The 24,290-nt window shown below is 46.5% G+C and overlaps 1 protein-coding gene across 13 annotated transcripts in view; it reads left to right on the top strand.

Moving 5' to 3' along the window:
* The window catches only part of Anks1b (ankyrin repeat and sterile alpha motif domain containing 1B), a 1,010,332-nt gene extending 986,275 nt beyond the window's left edge, over positions 1–24,057 (top strand). For 4 of the 13 annotated variants that reach the window (XM_040755082.1, XM_040755078.1, XM_040755075.1 and 1 more), the window contains 2 exons: positions 17,148–17,315; positions 20,557–24,057. In XM_040755082.1, the coding sequence (XP_040611016.1) occupies positions 17,148–17,315; positions 20,557–20,664 (276 nt within the window). In that variant the 3' untranslated portion in view covers positions 20,665–24,057. Of the gene's footprint in view, positions 1–17,147; positions 17,316–17,904; positions 18,979–20,537 lie in introns of those variants that run through there. The other 9 variants (XM_040755081.1, XM_040755076.1, XM_040755071.1 and 6 more) reach the window with 3 other exon arrangements.
* Positions 24,058–24,290: the final 233 nt, after the last annotated feature.

Here is a 24,290-nt window from a genome sequence, read left to right as displayed (position 1 = left end):
TCTGCAGTTGAGGCAGACAGAACAGATGTGCTCATGAGCCCGAAATACTTTACAATCAGAAGAATCTGAAATGCCACTTTAGTTTGATTTTTCTTCCCTGCTGGCTGGATTTTAAATAAACAGATTTGGAGAATTAAACAAAAATCAGTGTAACGTATTTTGGGGATTGCAGGCCATGCTTCAGGGTGGTGGATACAAGAATAGTCTAAGACCTTTCTTTCAATTCTAACGAACTCCACAGATCAAGTCCAGCCACGCCCCAAGTCTGCAGCATGCTAAGGACTGTTGAGCAGACTCACACTGAGAGCCTTTATATCTTTCTGTGTGCTGCTCAGTCCTTTAGGTTTTGACTATTGGAAGTGGGAAAGGATGCATGTGAGCCTTTAAAATGCCCCCTTCTGTTTCAGGAGAGATGAGGAGAGAGATACAAAAACGGTACATGTGTCAACCGTCAGGACTGCAAAAACTCTCCAGGGCCACCTCAAGTATCTCTAAATTCAATGCTTACACAAATTTAAAGTGCTGATTAAAGTCAGTTTCATTTGCAATTTACAGGACATGTAGTATTGGATTTTTGATGCCAAGAGTGTATGTGTGACCTGCCATTCTTGTGAAATTCAGTTGTTTCTTTAAAGGGTCAGATTTCTTTCCGCGCATGCCTCAGCTTTCATGGCACACTTTGCTCTGAGAGAGCGGACCAGTGGTATAAAACGAACAGGGTCACACCCCGGACCAGCTCGCTCCTCTTCAGGATCACACCTGCTCCCTCCTCCATCCCTGATCTTAGACTTTTCGGAATCACAACTTCCTGATATGTAAAACAGAGACACGAATTTGTGACCCATGTCTTTTCACTCAGGATTGAAATGGAAGAACACTGTGGAGTCCCTCGTAATAACAGTTCCAGTGCTGGTTAGCTCCTTCCCACCCAACCCCTCCCCCTTGCTGACTGACCAGCCTACAGCTTGTCCCTTTTCTGCTAAATGACACTCGACAGGCTTTCCAGAGAGTATTCAGCAGGTAGTACTTACCCTCTGCCACTGGGAAAGCTAGAAAAGTAGAAACAAATAAAAATTGAAATAGAAACACGAGAAAGAGGACACTGGCTCATCAGACCTCATGGCCCTGAAGCTGTTTTTATCACTTTGTGTTATGGTTCTGAGGTTTCTCCAGCCTTCGGCCAAGAGATGCATCACTTTCAAAACAACTTCAGTACATTAAGACTCTATATAATTGCCGTTCACAAGGCTTCCAAACTAAAACCAGCACCTGTGGACATTTGGCCCCATGGTGACACCACAATGCAGAGCTGAAATGGAGGGACAGGGACTGAGCGGAGGAGGGGAAAGAGAGAGGTGGAGGAGGGGAGGGGGGATCCAGCCCCAACTGTTTAGTTTTATGATCAGCACGTCTTGATAAATTCAGAGGACATATGGCAAGTTGCTGCAGCATTTATGTTTCATCCAGATGTTTGGTGTACCGTAGACACTCATGAGCTTGGAGTTCTCGTATCTGCTCCAGAGGATTTTCTTTTTACACAAATCTAGCATCTTAATCCTCTCTAAATGCAGGCAGTTTGTCTAACTTCAAAAATAGTAACAAAGGCCATCACCCTGGAACTTTGAGCAATTGTAAGATACAGCAGCTTTGTTTGCAAAAGAAAAAAAATATAAAAGGTTCTTTGTATCTTCATAGAGGGCAATCCCATATTTCAGTCCAATCTTAAGGCTCTACCATTCATTTGAGGCAGTCTTCTGGGTTACCAGAGATGACAAAAGAATGTAACAGATTCCTTATAAACTTCAAGTGCATATTTTACCTTCTAGGTGGTATGGGTAAGTGGGATTCCATGGTGGTGGCTTATCAGCTTTTTGGCCTTGTAGGCCTCTTGCAGGCTGTCATCACATATCACATGGTTTTATCTGCTGTCCAGATAAACCTCAGTGACATCTAGGAGGCTTCCAGTTTGTAAAATATTCCAGAACAGTTTGCCATAGAAATCCTGTGACCTAGAGGAGACCCCCCCAAGCCTTCCTACAAAAGCCACACTGTGGATTTCACATAGTTTGTGTACTAGGAGGCACTGTGATACCCTGGGTGCATGCAGGCTGGAGGAAAGAGGACAGTGTGCTGTTTCCCATGCTCACCGGGTCCTGGGGGCCACTTTTGGAGAGCAACAAACACAGCAGTGACATTTCTGGCTTGGAGACTGTTAAGTCTGGTGATACCTAATATGTTGCCTGTTTCCATTATTGGCAGCAACACTAAATTTACCATTTAATATTTTTCACTTTAAGATGTCAGGGAGGTGAAAATAGAAAGAATAGAGTGCAAGGAGTTGAGGGTTATGGATTAGTTGCCTTCGTTGTTGCTCTGACAAAAACAGCTTCAAGAGTGAAGGATTCACCTTCGTGTACGGAGTCACAGTAGGGAAAAGGTAGCATCGAGAATATCAGGCAGCTGGTCACAGTGCATCTACCCACAGGGAGAATACAGAAGAGCTGTATTTAGCTAGCTTCCCCTTTTTCTCCCTTTACACAGTCTGAGACCTCAATCCATGGAGGCATGAACCTACGCTCGGCCCCCGGCTTCCCTCCTCAGTTAATCATCTGGAAACACCCTCATAGACTCACCAAGAGATGTGCCTCCCTGTGTGGTCCTAACTTCAGTCCAGTTGACAACAGTGATTAGTCATCACAGACTGTTGTTTCAAGTTAGTTTGCTCCTGTGGGTCAGCAGCCACGCTGTAGTTTAGAGTCTGTGACCACAGGATTGTGGAACCTGATGTCTGTTCCTTTCACCAGCTGGCTGGGCCTGGAACACTTGTCACTGGCTTTATATTGGGTTTCCCAGACTCCACCTGGGCTGTGGCATCTCAGAAAGGAGAGCATCAGGCTTATGTCAGAAGGATGTATTTGAGACCAAGAAGTCTGAGACTCACAGATATACTTAGTTTTTTTATCTCCTTAACTCTCAGCCCCATGAGTGATGGGGAACTATGAGACTGTGGCCATGAACTCTCCAAGCTGTAGTCGTGTTCTTGAGCAGGCCTCCAGGAGTAGGCAACACACAGAACCAAAGGGATTTGGAGGCTTGTCTTCTCTAGTTCACTCAGATTAGAAATACGTTGATACATCCTCTATGGGAGTGTCAGAATTACTTTATGAACCTTCATTCAGCCATTTCAAATGTTAAAATACTTCCCTTTTTGCCAGACTAGGCATGGACTTGAGTCCTTGCCCACTCTGCCACTGAGCTATATGTCCAACCCTCCCCCACCCCTTTTTATAAGCAGCATTCAAAACTTTACCTTTTCCACTAGACCAGTGGTTTTCAACCTAGGGGTTGAGACGCCTTTAGGAGTCAAATGACCCTTTCACAGGGGTTGCATCCTGCATATCAGACATTTATATTGTGATTCATAACACTAGCAAAATCACAGTTATGAAGTTGCAAGGAAAATAATTCTGTGGTTGGGGGTCACCACCACATGAGCAATGTAGCATTAGGAAGGCTGAAAAGCACTGCGCTAGACCCTTGCTGATTCTTAGCTCTCTATAAAGAGCATATTTGCAGGCTCTGGTAGATTTAGCCATGCTCGAACTCTGACTTGAACTTCTGCAGTTCTGTCATCTCCTATGTGCAGGATGTGGTGGGGATGAGACTGGCTTGGGAACACGTAGGAACATGTCTCTCATGAAGCCACGGAGCTGGAGGTCAACACGTGTGTGGGATGGAGCTCCCTCTTCCCTGAGATCCTGTGGCTGAACGTGAGCCCTGAGAGGACCGAAACTAGAGGGACAGAGATGACGATATGCAGAAATCACAGTCAGCTGCCTGTATGGTAGCATGCAATACTACTCCACCATCAGTGGATTCCATGCAAACTGAAGCACAGGCAGCTAGCATATAGGAGTCAACCATACTGTGACGAGGAATGGGGTGCCTCAGGGATGTGTACAAAAGAAGGTTGTGTTGTGAGAATGGACATTGGGGAGGTGTAAGCCAAACTCTGCTCTGATCTCCTCCTCTCCCACTTCAGATGAGTAGGACTTATGTCAGCGTATGACTCTCAGTGTGCTGGGTTTGCTTCCTGGTTTTCTCATCCATTTAACGAAATTTAACTTTCTAAGGCCTTCACTAAACTACGGGATGGTCTCAGTGAAGTTTGAGAGTCCTGAAGAAAAGCTTCCATTGCCGCTACAAAGTAGGAAATTTACAAAGAAGTTCCGATATTGTTATTAGTTGGCCATTGACAACTAAATTAACATTATTTGTGGATACAGGTGGTTATTCTCATTCTGTCTCTCATTTTCTATCACTGGGATGATCTATTTGACTCTGACACCAGGAAAATCAATGCCAATAGATGGACACATGAACACACAGAGAACTGTTAAGACTGAACTATCATTCTGGCTCTGGCTACTCTTACATCAACAGGGTGGAGTCACTGCCTGTATGTTGAGGTAATGCTGAGCCAAAAGTTGAGATGTACAGCAAATGACCCTGATTGAATTTTTTTAAGGTAGCCTGTCAGGTTCTGTGGTCCAGTCACATCAGTGCTTCCCACAGAAATAATAGATGGCCTAATACAGCTGAGGTTTATTCCTTCATGTCTGCTCGCTACTGGCATAAATCCCTGAGAGTCAACCAAGTCAATGGTGATAGATATGTAGAGATTAATATTCTTTCCTCTCATCCTTTATGGGTAGTATATTAGATCAATCTTATTTTTGGACAGTTAGAAAGTAGGCACTTTGAATTTTTTCAGATTTTTTTGCTACATTTATAAATGTGCAATCATCCATCTATATCCAAGGGAGGTTAGTTCTAAAGCCTGTGTGGATTCACAGAGCCATTGACACTCAAGTCTCTTCTATAAAATGATAGAGTAATTTCGTATGTCATTTACATATATAATGTCATGCATACTTTGTATCACCATACAATGTCAATGCCATGTAAATGCTTCCCATAGTGTATTGCTTGGAAAATAGACACAAGAAAAGAGTCCATACATACCTGGCCAAGATGCAGCTTTTCCTACGCATACAGAATCGCTAATACAGACAGCTAATTGTTTTTAGATAGCCCTCCAAAATAACTACGGTAACAATAGCACTTAGGGGTGTGATCTTCACAATCAACCTAGTTTTAAGTCCAAGATTCGTTCTTAGCTTCGTAGTTTGAGCAAGAATACCACATGTCCTTTGTTTCCTTGCCTACAATATAGAGATAATAGCAGTGCTCACCTCCAGTGGAAGCGCCTACTGTAAGGCACAACATTCAATGAGACACCACATACCTACTTCACAACTCATGTTTTCAATAAATCATAGCTGCTAAGGATGTGGAGAGTAGGGGGAGGGGCAGTTGTGATAGCATAGTCTTGTCATCAGTTCCTGAGTTAGGATTTATGTCTCTGGCTTTGGTTTTCAACGTTAAGTTTAGTGCTTCTTTACCTCACATCCAAGAGCAAAGGTAAAATTGTGTACAAATGCACACCTATATTTATTGTATGCCTGTTGTGAGCTATGTACAGGTCTCTGCTCTCCAAGAGCTCAAGATCTGTTTGGGTTATAAACAAATAATTGCACTAAAATTATACCCATGCCATCATGAGGCTGCCTCAGTGCCCAGCAGGACATTGTCTCCCAGAGGAAGGGTATTTGGCTAGAAGCTGGACATCTACTTTGTGAGAACATGTGGTAGGTTTGGAGGCATGACAACTCATTAATTCACTTCAGAAGGATGAGCCTGAGGCATTAGGCAGGCATCTGCAGCAAACAAAGAAAGTCATTTTTGTGTGCAGTCAGCCTTCTACTCCACAAGCTCTGGTTTAACCAGCCACAGATCAAAATGCTCTGAAATAAATTGACTAGGTACTCAACATATACCAATTGATTTTTTCCTTGTCATTATCCCTTAGCAAAGATCATATAGTGAAGTATTGGGGTAGAATGAACATTTGCTCAGTATTTCAAGTCATCTAGAGATGGCATGGAGCATATAGGAGAGTGTTTATACAGATAAGGTGCAAATACTACGTCATCATATCTAAGACCCTTGAGCATCCTCAGTTCAGTCCAAACACAGAAGGATGGCTGTATCGAGTGTACTAAGACAGGAAAATGGGCACATTCATTTGAGAAATATTTTCACCAGTAAGACTCTTCGATTTGGTGAGAAATATTTTCACCAGCAAGAGGTCTTCAATTTGGTGAGAGCCCCATTTCCAAGGCTTCATGAGGCCATAAGAATTCACTATAGTTTCCACTAAGTACATCAACTGTTGAAGAAGAGGAAGAGATGAGATCTGAAAACTATCTCTCCTGGCTTCTTGCCAAGTGACTCAAGAGATGTCCTTTATCCTAGTGGTCTGTCATCCTAGGATGGATGTGAAAGGCCACACTGGCCAGAAACCTTAGAAGGTGAATACATGAGCACAGTGACCCCATGCCACTGTGTGAGGCCTCCAGGAAAACCTGGACTGTTACCAGGCAGCAAGTCATGACTTGGCAAGCATGCCACACCTTCTATGCTTGGTGTGAGGCATGACATTAAACCTTAATAGATTCAGTGGGATGCTATGCCACTTTTCAAAGTACTGTCTTTGAAAAATGTATAATGGTATGCAAAATCTGTTCATGATAAACCATTACATGAAAAGCAACTTATAAAAATGCACATAAAATATTATCCTGATCTGATATTTAAATTCACACATATATAAATATTCATATAGTTTATAAAGTACATCAGGGTATATACAAATATAAAAGGAAAACACAACAGAATACAGCAGTAACTGTATCCCAACAGTGGAATTTTATAGGTGAACTTAATTTACTTCCATAGTCTCTGTATCTCCAACATTGTCTACATGTACTCCTATTATAATTAGGGTGGAAAAGTAATTTCCTTTCTTTCAGTTAGCATAAATTAGCACCAAAGAAGGACTCTGAATGTTGGCCAGTCAATATGTCATTTCTAGTCCAGATAAGCCTCTTAAGAGGTCTCCTGTTCCTCTCTAGATACTGAAGATCATGGTTAGGCAGTAGTGTGTATTTCTATAAACTGGCTGGGGAGTTCCTTGGGGGCACTTGGGAAAATTAACTATAGGTAAAGCTAAAGAGATGTCAATGGAATCTATGAATATGCCCAGAATATTCTCAGTTATTTTTGCTTCTGGACGTGGGTGAGGCAAGTTGTAGATGAAACTTACCCCAGCTCTTAAAAGGAATTCAAGAAAAGTAGAGACAAAGAGAACTATGGCTTCTATCTGAAGGCCATAGTGACAATCCAGGCTGAAGACGCTGTCCTCCAGCCCAAGGCCATCACGTCTCTAGCAGTTGTTCAGCATTGGTTCAGCGGGTCTTCCATTGGAGGAAAGAGAAAATGAAGGGGCTGGGCCCAGCCACCCACAGTGAGCTCATCTTGATCCTAAGACACAAGTTCCCTTACCTGAGCTACAGCTTCTTTCTTCACTTGACCCAACACCTGCCGGGTACCAACCATATACTAAGCCCCTCGCCTTGCGAAGTTGAAGGAGTCAACCAGGGAATCAGAGCTACAAAGGGAAAATCATGACAAATGCCATGCAGTGGCAGAATTAGTTCTGAGGGCTGGGGAGCTACAAGAAAGAGACCTAACTTAGCCTGGGAGGAAAGGCAAGGAGACTCTGAGAGAGCCTTGAGGAGCCCATGCCTGGAGGATGTCCACAAAGTCAAGGAGTAACTCATCACATACAGATGGCAGACAAGAAAAGTAAAAAGTAAAAAAAAATCTGGGTAACATGTTCAGCCATTTTGGAATAGTTTTGAGGAGGTAATTATTGAAATGAAGGGTTTTTTATGGTATCAGGAATTGATCTGAGGGACTCATGGATGCTAGACAAGGTCTCCATCATGAACTGTATCCCAGAGCTTTTTACTTGTTACTTTGAAACAGGTCCAACTGGTTGTCTCCACTGGCCATGAATTCACTCTGTAACCCAGGCAGGTCTTACATTTGCAGGCGTCCTGCCTCAGCCTCTTGATTAACTAGGATTGCAGACCTGCACCTCCAACTGAAATAATAATATTTTCTAAGACGACATCAGCCCTTGGTCTTTGCCCTTGAAGCACTAACTGGAGAATGGTTGCATTCCACCATCAGGCCTGTGAGTGATGCATTCCTGGTTAGCGTGGTTTCAACTGTACATGTCTCAGGGATACCTGTTATCTCTCACTCATTGACTGTATCAGTAGCTGACTTTCACTCATTGACTGTATCAGTGGCTGACTGGGTGGAGGACTGATGGCAGCTTCCCCTGAGAATCGTAGAGCTCCAACGATGGAAGGAAACCAAAAGACCACTGGGATCACACATTCTTCTTTTAGAATTGTTTTTATCGTTTTATGTGTATGCATGCTTTGCCTATATGTGGGTCTGTGCACAACATGGGTGTCTGGTGCCTGAGGAGGTGGTGAGCTTCCACCTGGGTCCTTTGCAACAACAAGTGCTCTTAACCCCTGAGCCATATCCAACCCACGCACCCAATTCTTAGTCTATCTCTTCTATGAATGTGATAGGAAGTCATTTAGTCCACGCAGAAAATCTGAGGACTCTGCTCATGGTCTCTCTCACTGGAGGCTAGTCATGACACTTGGGTTTCTCTGTCCCTGCTTCCCAGTTTCATGCACAACCCTTATCCTTGAATATCAGCTCTGAACCTCTTCCTGGGTGCAAGGAGCCTGTGCTGATCTCAGGAAGTGCTCTTATTAAGGAATAGCCAGGTCTAAGTCTGTAGCTCCCAGTGCTATGTAACCAACACATTGTTGTTCTAGCACTAATGAGAGGTGTAGCTAGACAGGTCAGAATCGTCTGCTCCTAAGAGGTGGCTTTCCTGCCCGACTAGGGGTCCTTCCCACCTTGCTTCACTTCCCTTCTTCTCATACATACCTGATGGCCTGGACACTGTATCTGCCATTCCTTATCAGCAAGCTGTAGGGGAAGGGCTAAGCAAAGTGACCCCTGTGATAAATGTTTAAGGAAGTGTCTGGCCATGCTGCCATGCTTCTTGCTATATAGGATTCAAGACAGTGCCTGTTAACAGACACTACAGACCTGCCTGAATGTAGGGGGACACATGAATGTGGACTAGGGAAATACAGGCTAGAATCCATACCAAAAGTTCTAGACTATTACAGCCCTAGTACCAGCTGACGGCCCAGAGTTCTTCGTGGTTGTCAGGACTGAGCCGCAGATTGGCCTCTGAACTTCTCAAGGTAAATGATGTGATTTCTCTGGAAGGAACTTATACCCTTTCCTCACAGAAAACAAAAGCTCAGTGAACCTGAAGTTGGAAAGGACATCCTTCCTCTGGTCCCTATGAAGTACCCATTCCCCCAGTACCCATTCTCCACTAGCATCTATACAATGAGTCTCCACAATATGGTGTCTTAGGAGGAAAATAAACATGGGAGCCAGGACACCAGCAGACTCATGCAAAAAATGAAGCAGGACATCCAAGTTACACAAAACACTAGCTGGTCTGAATTCATTCCTGATTTGAACTTGATGCGATGCTGCCACTTGGTAGCTGAGTAGACCTGGCCAATTGCACCAATGTCACTGATCCTGAGTTCCTCATGTATGAAAGGGAGGTGATAATTTATCCTTTATAAGACTTTGTGAGGGTTAAATAGTCCAAAGATAGTTCAGAGTAGTGGTTCTCAACCTTCCTAATGCTGTGACCCTTTGATACAGTTCCTCATGTTGTGGTGACCCCTAACCATAAAAGTATTTTGTTGCTAGTTCATTATTGTAATTTTGCTACTGTTATGAATTGTGATGTAAATACCTGATATGCAGGATGTCTGATATGTGACCTCTGTGGAAGGGTCATTCAACCCCAAAGGGCTTAGACCCATAGGTTGGAAACCACTGGTCCAGAGCCTGGTCCCTGAGACACTACACTGTCCTGCATAAATTGCTGAGACTTAGCTGAGGAGGAGGCGGCCTCATTGACATGGAGGAAAGCACAGCATGGTCCAAACTCACAGGCGATGAGACTTGATGCTAAGCTTACACAGCTGTGAGAGTAGACCGACAAGAGTGTCCACAGGCGACAGTCCACAGAGCGACAGGTTTTGCAGTGGGGCTTGACAGAAGTTAGACCGCAGATGGTTTGACTCTTGGAGGTTTCTGATTAGAGGAAGTGCTGGTATTTTAACATTCAACAGAGCAGATGTTAGGATTGAAATCCAATGTGAAAACTGAAGCGTCTAAACAAGATTCATGACCAAATAGATAGATGGCCAGCCTGCTGGTACATGGAGGTGAGCCAGACTAACACCTGCACACACATCCTGGATCGTGCTGGAAAATCGTTCCCAGTCCTCCCAGCCAAAGGAGGAAGAAGAGGCATAGGATCCAAAGGGGAAACATGAAGGATGAAAAAGATGAGCATAAGCATCAAAATAGAAAAATGTTACAATTGAAAAATTATTCATCTTCATTTAAATGAAGTTCAAAACACAAAAAGAAGTTTAAGAAAAGTCATCCACAGTGGGGATGAAGCTCAGTCATAGAATGCTTGGCTAGCAGGTGCAAGACCCTAAGTTTGATCCTTGGCATTTGCAGATGGAGAAGAGGAAGGGGAAAGGAACCAAGTGGGGTGGGGAGAGGGAGAGAGAGGTCATTCACAAGCTCAACAGCCATGGTAACTAACGTTAGTGTTTCAAGATATACCTCTTTCCTGTGCATACATTTCTACATATTTTTAAAGAGTGGATCCCACTATTTAGCCCAGGCTGTCCTAGAACTTGGGATCTTCATGCCTCCGCCTCCTGAGCACTCTGGATTACAGGTGTGCACCACCTTTACATAGCCTTTTAACTAGTTCTTTTCATCTTTGTGTTGTTGTTTCCCTTTTTTGGTTTTTCTATACAGGGTTTCCTTGTGTAGCCTTGGCTGTCCTGGAACTCACTCTGTAGACCAGACTGACCTCAGATTCACAGAGATCGCCTGCCTCTGCCTCTCAAGTGCTGGGATTAAAGGTGTGAGCCACCATCATCCAGCATCAGTTTTCCTCTTAAATGTCTACCCAGAATTCCACTCCATGGCACTATGAGCTATATGAGATATCCATGAGATTTTTATTCAGCCTGGGCAAACTGAAGAATGTATCAGGTCAGTCGCAGGAATAGGATGCAGGGCAGTGGGGTAGATCTCTTTGTCCCTCTGTGGTCCTCTGTTGCTAAGAAGAAGATCGATGGGACCTTTGGCTCCTCCATCACTGGATGAGCATTTTGTGGACACTATTGACTAGACACAGGACAGGGAGCAGTGGCATGACCACAACAAGCTCAGTAAACATCCTGATGAGCTAAACTGAAGTCCTAGCTGCGTGGCAGGGCCCACAGTAAACACCAGTGACCCCCACAGCAACTTTTGCAAAATAGAAATAAGTTTGCATCTACTGGGTACCATTAGACTCCATCCTTGAGATACAATGGCCCTTTAAGTTCCTCATCCACTAGAGATCCTCAGGGAAAAGGAAATGGAAGGGAAGGGGTGTGTGTGTGTGTGTGTGTGTGTGTGTGTGTGTGTGTGTGTGTGTGTGTGTGTGCTCCCTCTTTTACCCCCATTGAATTAGGACTCTCTGCCTTTGTCCTAAAGAATATAATCCATGTAGAGCACTTTGTGTGGTATGTGGCACACAGTAAATAATAAAGTTGGCCCATGCTGTTGTTGGGTCTAATATTGTTCTTAGTGAGTCTGAGTGAGTAGGTGGCTATGGAAGATAAGAAAACTGAAGGTTTTTTCTAATAATTACCTCCATAATCACACCGAATCCGCAATGCACATGCATGTTACCATCTTTCACATGTGTTTCTACAGATAAATGGTGGGCAGGTGACCTGGAGATTGAATCCACAGCCTTGAATGTGCTAGATAAGCTTTCTACCACTGAGCTACATCCTCCACCCCAAGTGACTGTCCTCTCATAAGCTACAAGATGCAGGGGGATCCTAGGTCACAACGAGGCAACATTTGCGCGTTGGGAAGTAACAAATATAAACCTAAATGAACTCCAGTGTATGCCCACAAGTGGTAATAACACAAGATGAGAGCCTGGCCATGCTGAATTCTAAGGTCCGAAGCCTGTGTGAAGGAATAACTCTGACCTTTGACAGGCCTGGACCCAAGACTTCAACTTCCTGGTACCCTGGGCTAGGGTGGAAAGAACCCAGCACGGGGCTCCCATGCCAAGCACTGTCCACCACAGCTCAGAGACTGGGGACCCCACTTCACACACTGCCCGATCCAGGGAAGACTCAGCCAGCCTTCCTTTGCTGTTTATGGTGTTCCCTTATAGACTGTGTAATAAGCGCCACGTAAGATAGGGATATAAAACAAGCCCTGCTTCATTATCCTTAATGATGCTGTAAGTACAGAATTCAGGCTGGGCGCTTTACTCCCTAGTATCCAGGTCTTAGTTGGGCCAGCTTGAATGACTGCAGATATCAGAACAGCTCAGGTTATGAACTGCCCAGTCCTGGGGTTCCTCAATGTAAGGTGTGTGGAATGGCACCTTAAGTCCTACACCTAACATAAAATCCCACTGCCAGGGAGTCTGGGAAACAGAACCTTCATCCAGCGACTGATGGAAGCAGAGGCAGATATCCACAGACAAACTGAACTGAACTCCTGGAACCCAGTGTCAGAAAGAGAGAACTGATGGGCAAAGGAGTTAAGACAGAAACAGTTGACCTGAACAAGGGGGGGCTCTTGGACCCCAGATTGATGGCTGTGTGGAAAGCATAGGACTGACCCAGACCCCCTGAATATGGGTGTCAGTGAGGAGGCCTAGGTAATCTATGGGGCCTCAGGTGGTATTTACCCCTGGTGTATAAATAGACTTTGAGTGCCCATGCCACAATGAGAGATGCTCTCTCAGCCTGGACTCTTGGGGGAGGGCCTAGGCCCTGCCCTGGATGAAATGACAGACTCTGGAGATCCACCATGGAGAGCCTCACCCTCCCTGGGGATCGGAGTGGAGACTGGGTGGGGGACTGGGGGACCTGGTGGGGAGGGTGGGGGAGGAGGGGAGGGAGAGGGAGCTGGGATTAACATGTGAAACAAGATTGTTTCTAATTTAAATTTTAAAAAGGACTATAAAAAAGTCCTACACCTAGGGGCTAGCCTGGAAAAGGTGAGGTGGATGGACTGAGCTACTCTCGGTTCTTATCAGCAGGCACCGTCCCCTGGTTCCCTCAGCATCCAAGAAGAGTGGCCTCAGGGTGGTCAGACTTCACACAGTACTGACTCTCAACAGTCCACGCAGAGGCCACAAGACTCCTCCCGTTCTTACAGCAGTAAAATTGTCTTTACATTACTCATGGTAATTAACATATTAGTATAATGAATATCCCTAATGTATAATTAAGTCCTGCTACAATATGGTTTCTCTTTTGTCCTAACAGTGTCCAGCTCTCATTTAAAAAAAGTTCTCCTTCCATTGTACACAGTGAGGATGACACAGGAAAGGCAGGCAGAATGACCCTGCAAAAAATACATTGGAGCATGTGTACTTGGGATGAGGATGTGGGCTTGATGGTAGAGCATCTGCCTGCCCAGGGCCCTGGGTTCCACAGGGGGAGAAGAGATGGCAGAAGGAGGTAGAAAAGAAAGAAGGAGCAATGTAAAGGGAAGCCTTCCCGTCAGCCTGGTTCCAGAGCCACATCAGTCCCAAATAAACACACAGGAGGCTATATTAATTATGAATCTTTGGCCTTGTTTGTTTCTTACTGGCTAGCTCTGACTTAAGTAATTACCCCATAATTGCTAATCTAAGTATTTCTCTTACCGGAGAAGTTTCCGGGCTTCCTACCCCATGGCGTTACATGTTGACTCTCTGTGTTTCTCCTACCCGGAGTCCCACCTATCTTGGTTCCCTATTCGCCAACAGTGCTTTATTGGCATAAGACTTCCCCAACAGAGTAAAAGTGTGCCCTCAGCTCCTGGTGACAGTACCTGTCCCTGGCTGGGTCCTGGTACACTGAGACAAACAGTGCAGGTCTCAGCCCACTGGCCCCTCCCTCACACCCAGAATCCATGCTTCAAATTTTTTTTGGTTTTTCGAGACAGGGTTTCTCTGTGACTTTGGAGGCTGTCCTGGAACTAGCTCTTGTAGACCATGCTGGTCTGGAACTCACAGAGATCCGCCTGATTCTGCCTCCCGAATGCTGAGATTAAAGGAGTGGGCCACCACTGCCCATCTACTATGCTTCAACCATTAAGGCTACAGAAAAGACTTGAATCACTGAAGAACATTCTAAATCGTCCTTTAAAAAAGCAAGACACAGTGGTCAATGGAGGTGCGCAATTTTAATGCCAGCACTCAGGAGGCAGAGGCAGGCGGATCTCTGTGAGTTCGAGGCTAGCCTGGTCTACAGAGGAAGTTCCAGGTCAGCCAAGACTACACAGAGAAACCCTGTCTTTAAAAGGCAAGGCGCCTGTCATCCAAGCACTGGGGAGACTGAGGCAGGATCACTGTCACAAGTTCAAAGCCAGTTGTGGACTGGGTGGTCTGGTCTCCCAGTCACCTATTTAAAAGGAAAGGGCAAACGTCTGTTTATCATGTGGGAGCTTTCAACTTCCCATAGTAACCCACAGTAACCACGCAAAAGCCTCAGTCCCTCCAGTGAACGGCCCTGGCTTCCACGTGAAGATGCTCTCGTCTCACACAGCTCTCGAGTTCAGGAACTTGTCTGAGGCTGATAATGGAGGAATCTGCACTCTGAGCTCACTGCACACATGTGCTTGCTTGCATAGGTTCTCACCAAACCCTGCACACAGGCGTCTGCTACGTGTGCGGACACCAGACACTTTCCACAGGGAGGCTGAACAAGACCAAGAATGGCAATGTCCTCCTGACACCAAGGAAGTCCCATTTGTCCTGGGTGCCCTCCCCGCACCAGCACTGAGGCAAAGCTGACAACGACTGTGGCATGTGAGCCATGTATAGGCAGAGGAAAGGCTCAGCCCTCTTTGTGGAGTGATGGCCAGCGCTGCCTCCCAGTCCCCCTTCACTGTCACTTGTTGGTGTGTTGTTATTTTACTTGTCTGACTCATCCATGGAGACAAGCATGGCTCAGTGTTCTGTACTTGAGGGAAGTGTGTGGCCCGGCTGTGCAAGGGACAGTATCTCAGCATCAAATGTCCTTCTGCTAGGGGCTCAGAGATTGATTGATTCACCCTCTGTCCAGATCGTAGGCATTGCCTCACTTGGTTTGAAGACCATGACTTTCCTAAGCTCTGTTTGGTCTGGACTTGGTGAGTCTCTTCCCCTTGGCCTTGGAAGGCCATCCTCTGTCATCTGCCCTCACTGAGTGCCGAGGACAACGGCAGTCCCCAACACTTCTCCCAGCATGCTGGGGAGGCATGGAAGGGAATAAGTACAGCAAGATGTAGTGTGCTTTTAACAGAAGCTGATGTATAGCACAAATAATTAAAAACCAGATATTGGGGTTCGAGCTGAGGATCAGAAAAGCAAAGCATCCAACCACTATAGAGTTCTTTTTTTGTTTGTTTGTTTCGTTTTCCCAGACAAGGTTTCTCTGTGTAGCTTTGTAGACCAGGCTACAGAGATTCTGCATGCCTCTGCCTCCCGAGTGCTGGGATTAAAAGTGTGCACCACCATTGACCGACTTCTATGGCTAACTAGTGTGGCTGCTGGGATTAAAGGTATGCCACCACTACCTGGCCTCTATAGCTGACTAGTGTGGCTAGCCTTGCACTTCGATCTTCAGGCAAGCTTTGTTTATAAGATCATAAACAAGCCGGGCGGTGGTGGCACACGCCTTTAATCCCAGCACTTGGGAGGCAGAGGCAGGCGGATCTCTGTGAGTTCGAGGCCAGGCTGGACTGATAGCCTCTGAAACAATACAGAGAAAACCCTGTCTCGTAAAAACCAAAAACAAAAAAAGAGAGAGAGAGAGAGAGAAGCTTTTTTTGTTCGCCAGGGCTGTGCTTTGCCGTAGTCCTCCTCCCCCACCTCTTTTTTGTCTTCAGTGGGTAATAAATCTTTCTCCTTTCTTTCAAAAAAAAAAGATCATAAACAAAATGTCACCATACAGAGGGCAACCTGCAAAAGTGAAAAGAAACAAGGGAACATTGTAGGGACAGTCACAGAACTAAAAACTTGAGACAGATGGTGGCGGCTCTCAGCTGGTGCAGCAGCACTGAGAACATTCTCAGGCTCAGGTGTGACTCAACACAGAACATTTGCTAAGCTTGCATGAGGCCACAGGTTCAATCCCCAGGCACTTTCTGTGTGGACCAGTAAGCACCCACTTCTATGATGTATTCTGACCTCGGGATGTTGTAGTGTTGTGGCTCAGATCCCTCCTTTGAGTGGCTAGTGTCATGTTGTCGCTGTGAGAGAAGATAAGGGGACGTTTCATGTGGCAGAAATCAAAACTAAGTATGTGAAGGTCAGAAAGCACCCTGAGAGAATTGGTCAGAAGAAAGAATGTACCTCGTAGGAGAGGTTTGGTGTGGCATCCTGGCCTGACACACCCTCCCGTGTGTGATTTGATGATAAAATATAGAGAGTGAACCCTTGGAGAGTGCAGGAACCTTAAGAAATAGACAGATAATTGGCTCTGTTTGAACAATGTTTGCATGCTCTCTGCTGCAATTGTGAGACGACACACCAGCGTGACTAATGCCTCTCCCCCCCCGGCCTAAATTAGGTTTTTATTATGTTTCGTATATATTCACTGAATCACAGATGTTGGAGGTAAAAAAGACCCAAACTTCTCGGGAACACCTCCCATGGAGTGTGTGGGATCATCTGCGCAGGCGTGATACCACTACTAACCCCTTTCCACTCTTGAGCACAGACGCCACCCCCAAGGGAGCTGCACCTGGAGAGACCTGGGGCTGGCAGGCTGCATGGGGACTCTGCTTATAGGGGATCAGCGGAGGAGGCCCCCGCAGCGTAGCTCCTCAGTGACTGTTGTCCAGAGTGTCCTGTGCTTATAGATTTTCCCTGAGCCAGTAGAGCAAGCAGTTGAAGGTCCTATGCTGTCCATTCATTCTGATCCCCGTGAACCGGTAGTAAATGCCTTGCTTGTTTGTTTTTCTTGCAGAACTTAGCCTATGAAATCATCCTAACCCTGGGACAGGCATTTGAGGTCGCTTACCAGCTAGCTCTGCAAGCAAGAAAAGGAGGGCATTCCTCCACGCTTCCAGAAAGCTTCGAAAACAAGCCCTCCAAACCCATCCCCAAGCCCCGCGTTAGCATTCGCAAGTCAGTGGTAAGTAGAAGCCACAGGCATCTCTAAGCCTGCAGCCAGGGGGAAGGGAATTGCCAACAGAGCCCAGTGCGGTGGGAGAGGCCTTTAGAATCCAGCCTGCCCTCCCCTGCCCTTTCCCTCGGTCTCCTGCTGGCATGTGACCATCATCCCTATCCTGGTTCCTGCCATCTCAGAGAATCCTCTCCCCCACCCAAAGGTGCCACCTGCAGCAGCAGCCTCGTGAGAGCAGAATACTGGCTGCTGTTTGCTTGTGACACGTCTCACCAGAAGGTCTAGAAAATTCTGGAGGCAGCTTTCTCTGAGGCCTCACCTGCCATCCCATTGGGTCAGGCCTCTGCCCTCCAGAGAGATTTGCAGAGGCTTGAGGTGAGGATGCTCTGGTACCCTCCTGGCAAAGGCCAGATGCCACAGCTTCTGTGTCTTTCAAGAGGCCAAGGCATCATCTTGGAGATGCCTGGACCACATCCTGTGTGCCTTCCTTCTGGACAGCTGAAGCTCTTTGCAGCCTAGTCACTGTTAGAAGGTCACACCCCTCCTCCTTGTCATCTGCCTCCCTCCAGGAACTTCCTCCCTTCCCTCCCTCCCACAGGCTCTGCAGACATCCTGTCCCAACAGGCTGGTATGACTTCAAAGCGGCCGCCTCTGGTAGTAGCAACACCCCAAAGCTGGAAGGCTCCCAGCCAGCTTCCATCACCCTGCATCCTAGAGTCTCTGGGATTGGCACCGTCAGGCCCCCAGAATGCATTGCCCCTCACCCTGCAAGCTTTCCATCTGCCACATTCTCCTCCCAGCAGCTCTCAGCCTCCGTGTCATCAGGAAATAGACATTTTTAACCTCCGAAGAGAGGTTCCTTCCTTGGTGCCAATGTGGCTCCTGGTTTACACCTTTGGGGCCCCTCTCCTGTCTCTGTTCTTGCTAACTTCCGCACCCACGGAGGGGCATGACCCCTCAGCTTCCTTTTCCATCCCAGAGGGGAGCTTTTCCTCAGCTGGTTGGTCATCACCAGTGGCTGTCCCTCTCAAATCCCACACTACACCCCTACCCCGACCTTCCTGCCTCAGGACCGACCTGACCCGACGACCCATGCCCCCAGCTCTCTGTCTCCAGTCCCGACGCGCCCCAAACGTGGAAGCGCCTGTTCAATCTGCTTTTAAGCGTCTCCACTTTCATGTTTGGCCAACACAAACCCTTGCTTCTCTCCTCCCTCTTCTGGACTCAGTAAACAGCACAACCCTCCTCACGCTGCCTGTACCCAAACCCACAAGTCACCCCGTTGTACCCACGCCTCCACACGCAGCCCATGAGCAGAGTGCGTTCTTTGCTCCCCTAGAGTACACCTCCCAACTGCCCACTCCTCTCTACTTCCTGCATCACCCCCCCCAGTCCAAGCCCAATGCCACCCCTCCCAGTCACTCCCTTTCTCCACACAGCAGAGATCATGGCACCCAGGAGATACCAAAAGCTAATACCTCACCGCCCTTCCTTGACTGACCGCTCTGTCCTACCTAAGCCTCGGTGCCACTTGTCCCCTGCACCAGGGATGCTCTCCTCCACCTACCCCAGCCCCACCCCCCATTTGCATGGCCCACTCCAGGGTATCATTCAGGTCTCATCTGCATGAAAGAGCTTTTCCTGACTGAAATAGATGCCTGGTCACACTGTAGTCCCCTTTTCATTCTCTGTGGTATTTTTTTTAACTCACCACTTATTTCTGCCTCTCTCTACAAAAATATCTGCTTCATGAAGTACACTGGCATGCTATCACCCTAGGGCCAGGTCCATAGCAGGCGCTAAACACACATCTGTTCTTAAATGAGGTCCTGAGGGTGGGTTTAACGACTGTGTCTTTGGGTCTGATTAGGCTTCTGAGTGCCCAGGAATGCACAGCATGTTTGTCAGTTAGACTACTATATTCCTTCTCATGTGGGCTGGGTAAGTCTGTTCACTGCGGGCGCCTCCTTCCGGCTTACTGTGGTCCACGTAGACTTCTTCCAGAAGAGCACAGAGACTCTGCTGCCATAAGGGCTCATAGAATATTCATGACGCCCTCTCTGGGAAATAGGAAAATACACAGTGAAGAATGCTAATGTCTTTACCTGGCTCGGGATCCAGCCCCTCACCAGGCTTCAGTATTCCCGTTCCCTCAGCTCTGGTTGTTTCCTGTCAGGAAATAGTACTCCTAAGACCGAGGGGTCCTTCCCTCTGCCTATGGAGACACAGGGGAAGCACAGCAGAAGGCAGCCCGATAGGCACAGAGACACAGACCCTGCCTGCAGCCTCCAGCAGGCTAAAAAGCTGGTAGAGGAATACTGAACATGCCTTCCAGAAATTCCTTGGCCCAACTTACAGAGCAAAGTAGATGCCCAAAGGATGAGAGAGCCGGCGGGGAAAGAGCTTAGCCACGGCCTGGCGGGGCTCAGACCTCGGCTACAGCCCAGGGAACGGCCTGCTTGGCTTTATGTAAAGGGCAGAGGCCGAGGCCCAGCCTCGCAGGCCCTTGCTGACCTCTTCCCTTCCTCCGTCTCTGGTCCATCTCCTCCTGGGCGCTGTGCCTGCCTCTGTCCACCCCAGCACCTCTTCTTGTCGCGGTGGCCTGCTCATCGTCTAACAGTAGTTACTGACTGTTCAAGTATGTACTATATGCCTGCTTTGCACCAAGAAAACATCAAACCCCCAGCTCTATGGCACACGTTGTGGCGAGGGAATAGACAGGAAGTGTGCTCGCCCATGTGAGAGAGCGGAAGGCCGAAGCAGAAAAGTTGAGGTGCCGTTTTGTAGAGGGTGTGGCAGGTACAGCTTCTAGGAGAGAAAGGGGTGTTGGACCCAAAGACCTGGACCACCCTGGCTAGGAGCCAACGGGAGAGGAGAGGCTTTGCGCAATGATGGGCGCCCGAGGTCCAGCTTCGGGGCGGCATGGCAGGAAGGCAGCGGGCAAGTGGGTGGGCACCGCAGGCTCCTCGTGAGGATTTAGGGTTCTTTGGGCCCCCGATGGAGGGTGGGGTCCGCCGCAGCTCCCCCAGCCTGAGCCCTGGGGGGCGGGGCCGGGTCTCACTCGCGTCACCCTTGCAGGCCCCCGCAGAGTCGCTGTGCAGTACAGGTGCGAAAGCGCGAACGCCGCCGGGTCCGCCCCGCAGCGCGGCTGGGCGCGCGGGGCCCGAGGTGGGGTTCCAGCGGCGCCCCCGCGGCCGCGCCGCCGCCCAGCTGCCGGATAACGGGCATCAGCCTTTCTGTTTTAAAGCAGATCGACCCTTCTGAGCAAAAGACTCTGGCCAATCTGCCGTGGATTGTGGAGCCGGGGCAAGAAGCCAAGAGGGGCATTAATACCAAGTATGAAACCACGATTTTCTGATACTCGCCGCCCCGTCCTCGCGGTGCCTTGCTCGCCAAGCAGTCCCCGCCGCAGGCTTTCCTTCGCGCCTCCGTGTCCACCCGCCCGGGAGGAAGACTGCTCAGCTCGCGTGGCCTCGTCACGGGCGGAAGGCCGCCGGCCACCCCTAGGGGGCTTTCTGCCGGCGAGACTTTGCCGCCCCTAGAGGCGCGGGGCGGGGGGGCTGCGCGGGGCGCCCCAACTCCGCTACCATCGCCTCCGAGGTACTGCTCAACCGCCCCGTACTTGCTTTGCTTTAGTTGGGGAGAATACCTTTTTACAAGTGAAAGGGGGTCTCCAGTACTGCCTAAAAGTCTAACCATCTTGGGTTTAAGTTTTCACCGTCAGCCGTTTTTGAAGGGAAAGTCAGAACAGTACTTAGCCCCCCCACCCCCGCCCCCAAAAGCACCTGTAAAATCATTGTTACCACTGAGTACAGTTTCATGCAAAAAGACAAAGCAACCCTCACGATTGCCAGGAAATTCCTTCTCCCGATTTCTATATTTGTGGATTTTATATGTAATCAACTATGTCAGATAAAGGAAACCTTTATTGAATGACTCAAAAATTTAAAAGTGATTTAAAACAGAGGAATTTATTATGCGCAGAAAACAATGTCTTGTATTAAATATTTTTATTAAAAGAATGTTTCATTATTGCACTCAAAAGAACTCTACGTTTGTTGTGCGGGATGTTTCTGGTTTCATTTCGAGTGACTTCATCCCTACTGCTACTGCACGAGGACCGGCTCAGTTTGTGACAAACTCTGAGGCCTGTCCAGAGAGCAGGAGATCCGGCTTGCGCTCGGCTCGCTCGGGGTGACCCGACGTACTGACGCAGTCATAGCCCGCACAAGTTTTTGTTTTAACCTTCCAAGTGTTTTAAAGAACGTTTAACAAAAAATAATATATATATATATATATAAAATCTAGGGCTCCTGCTGTCAAGATTTCTGTCACGGAAACCTTGTTTGAGAACGGTGTTAATAAAATTCTATTGCAAAATTTTTTCTAAAAAAAATAAATAACACAAAAAAAGAAGAAATTCCAAAGTAATAAAGACTTTTCTTGAAACAGATTAAAAAATGTTTGCTTACTATTTGATTAAATAAATTTACTTACGTTTCTTTAAGGTATTTTAATTTTTTTAATGTCTCTGTGGAGTATTTGTATGATACCATAATGTATATTTCTGTAGAATCAAATTATATAAACAGTACCAATATCATTGTAGAAAAATAACATTTTAATGTATATTGTTCTAACCAATCATATTGTGAATCATTTTGAAGTTCATTATAGCGATATTGATAAATTGTGAACTTGTCTTAATGTTTTTTTTATTAACCAATATTATTTTAAACCTGAGATTATAACATTCATCAGTTGGTGATTTTGAAGAAAAGCTAAATTTCATTTCAATTGACAAATGTATATGGTTTTAGTTCAGTGTTGAAGAATTTTATTACAATATTAAATTACTTGAACTGAATAGTTCCTTGTATATATTTTGCCTATTCACTGTTGATATGTATGTAGGAAACTGAGAGGAAGATAACACTAAAATATGGTACCAAAAGGAACTTGTACAGGAGCGAAGCAGCCAGGGGCTTTGCTGAAACACAAGCATATGTGTAAATACGCTTGGGCTTCCAGTTATAAATTTTGTAATTTTGTCATTATTTATATCCTATTTTAAAAAGCACACAAAATAAATCAGAAGTACAGCGGCTGGTGCTCGGCATCCTTCTGTGAGCACCTCCCACTCCCACTGAGGAGCGGTACCAAAGGCCCCGCCCTCTCGGCATCCACAGAAGCGTTGTTGTTTTTCTTTTTACAATTGGCAACATCACTGAGAAGAACTTGCTCATTTCCAAGTTCACATAGTCTGAAAAAGAAACAGTATCTTCTGGAGCTTCAATTTCAGCCATAAGCCACCATTTAAGGTGGCATATAAAGGGGAATTGGAAAGACAGACATTCCTAAAACAGAGGGAACCCCCACCCCCACCCCTGCAAATGGACTGCTTATGTAGCACAACATATGTAGCTTGCTTGGGGAAGCATCCACTATGTATCCTTTATATCCACTAGACCTTTCTTTTCTTTTCTTTTCTTTTCTTTTTCTTTTCTTTTTTTTTACACCACTGCTGTAAAGTGGGTGGTGGGCCCGTCAGAGCCACACTGACCCTGTGGTCAGTGACTGCCATGCTGCATGTCCTTTGACCTTCAGATCACACACTGCCCAATCCATGACTGCTACCCTTGGAAACCCAAAACAGTCTTAGAGTGTTCTCTGCCTGTCACACAATGGCCTGGAGCTTTGAACCCAAAAGAGCTAACACAGGGAAACCCAGACTGAAAATGGACCCTGGGATACTTTCTTTCCTGAAGGAGGATGTAGGCTGGGAGTTTCCAGTGATGCTTCCTCTGGTCCAGTTTGCTCTTTTATTATCTTTTATCTTCTCCAGTCCTCTTACAATAAATCATCTCTGTTCATCACATGCATATTTGTAATTCATGATACAGTACACTCCAATTGGGAGAAATTAAAAGATAAACGACTTGCATTGTGGTGAGATGGGACAGTCTCCTTGTGCTGGTACCACTTGTAGGGGCAATAAGGACAGAGAAAGCTATGTGGCAGGGTTAGCCCCTCCAGACTGGGGCGGGGGGACAGACAGCTGTAGTGACCCTCAGGAGGAAGGCAGGTGTGAGACTGACCTCCTGCTCCTCTTCACCCTCCACATACATGACACAAACCCACCAAAGGTCAGGACAAGAGCAGCTCATGGCCAGAGCAGGGCGAGGAATAAAAGGAACAAGCTCAGAGCAGAAAAGCTAGTTCAGGCATGGGAGATAGGATTCGTAGCTGATTTTTTTTAATTTAAGGAACACCTGACATTTGATAAATTCAGTAACCCGAAGGTGAAAGTGACAGCCCTTAAATGCTAACATTAATCAAAGGAGAACTTAAATGTCCCCTTTACAGAAGGACTTGAGTTTAATTGATCCATTTAAGTTTTTTCTTATTAAATGGTGTTCTGTAATAAATCTGAATGAATGAACCATATGAAAATTATGCTCAGCCTGTTAATAAGTCATGAAAGTGGTTTTTCTCAAGTTGGACTGCTTGGGAATGTTGCCAGTCTGGTCTATCTGATGTTTGATAAAATGGAATAAAAGTTTAAGCTTAAAGGGCACGTGGGCACACTCTCAAAAATCAGTAAAAATTTGCACTTAGACTCCAAGTCATGTTAACTCCTATTTCTAAAAAGAATTGAAAATTTGAGGAGTAGTCTAGCTTCCAGTGAGCTGGGATGTAATGTCTGTGTTCAGAAATATATATATGGAATAAAGCCTCTTTACTGACATTACATCTTTTCTGTCTACTGGCCATTCCATGAGTACATTTCCTATGAGAAGCACTAATGATGGTTATAAACATTGTCTTAATAGAAACAATGGCCAACCAACATAGACCAGGAGCCTCTCTGCCAACCTCTGCCAGTGCGCCTACAGCCCTGGTTCCCACAAGTCCACTTGGCCTCACAAACATTTACTGTGGTTGGCCCCAGGAACAGGGCCCTGCTTACCGTCCAGCATTTCT

This window comes from Mesocricetus auratus, unplaced genomic scaffold, assembly GCF_017639785.1.
Source record: "Mesocricetus auratus isolate SY011 unplaced genomic scaffold, BCM_Maur_2.0 Super-Scaffold_100011, whole genome shotgun sequence".
Lineage (NCBI taxonomy): Eukaryota > Metazoa > Chordata > Mammalia > Rodentia > Cricetidae > Mesocricetus > Mesocricetus auratus.
Note: the sequence above shows the minus strand (reverse complement) of the source record. Positions and strands in the feature narration are given on the sequence as shown.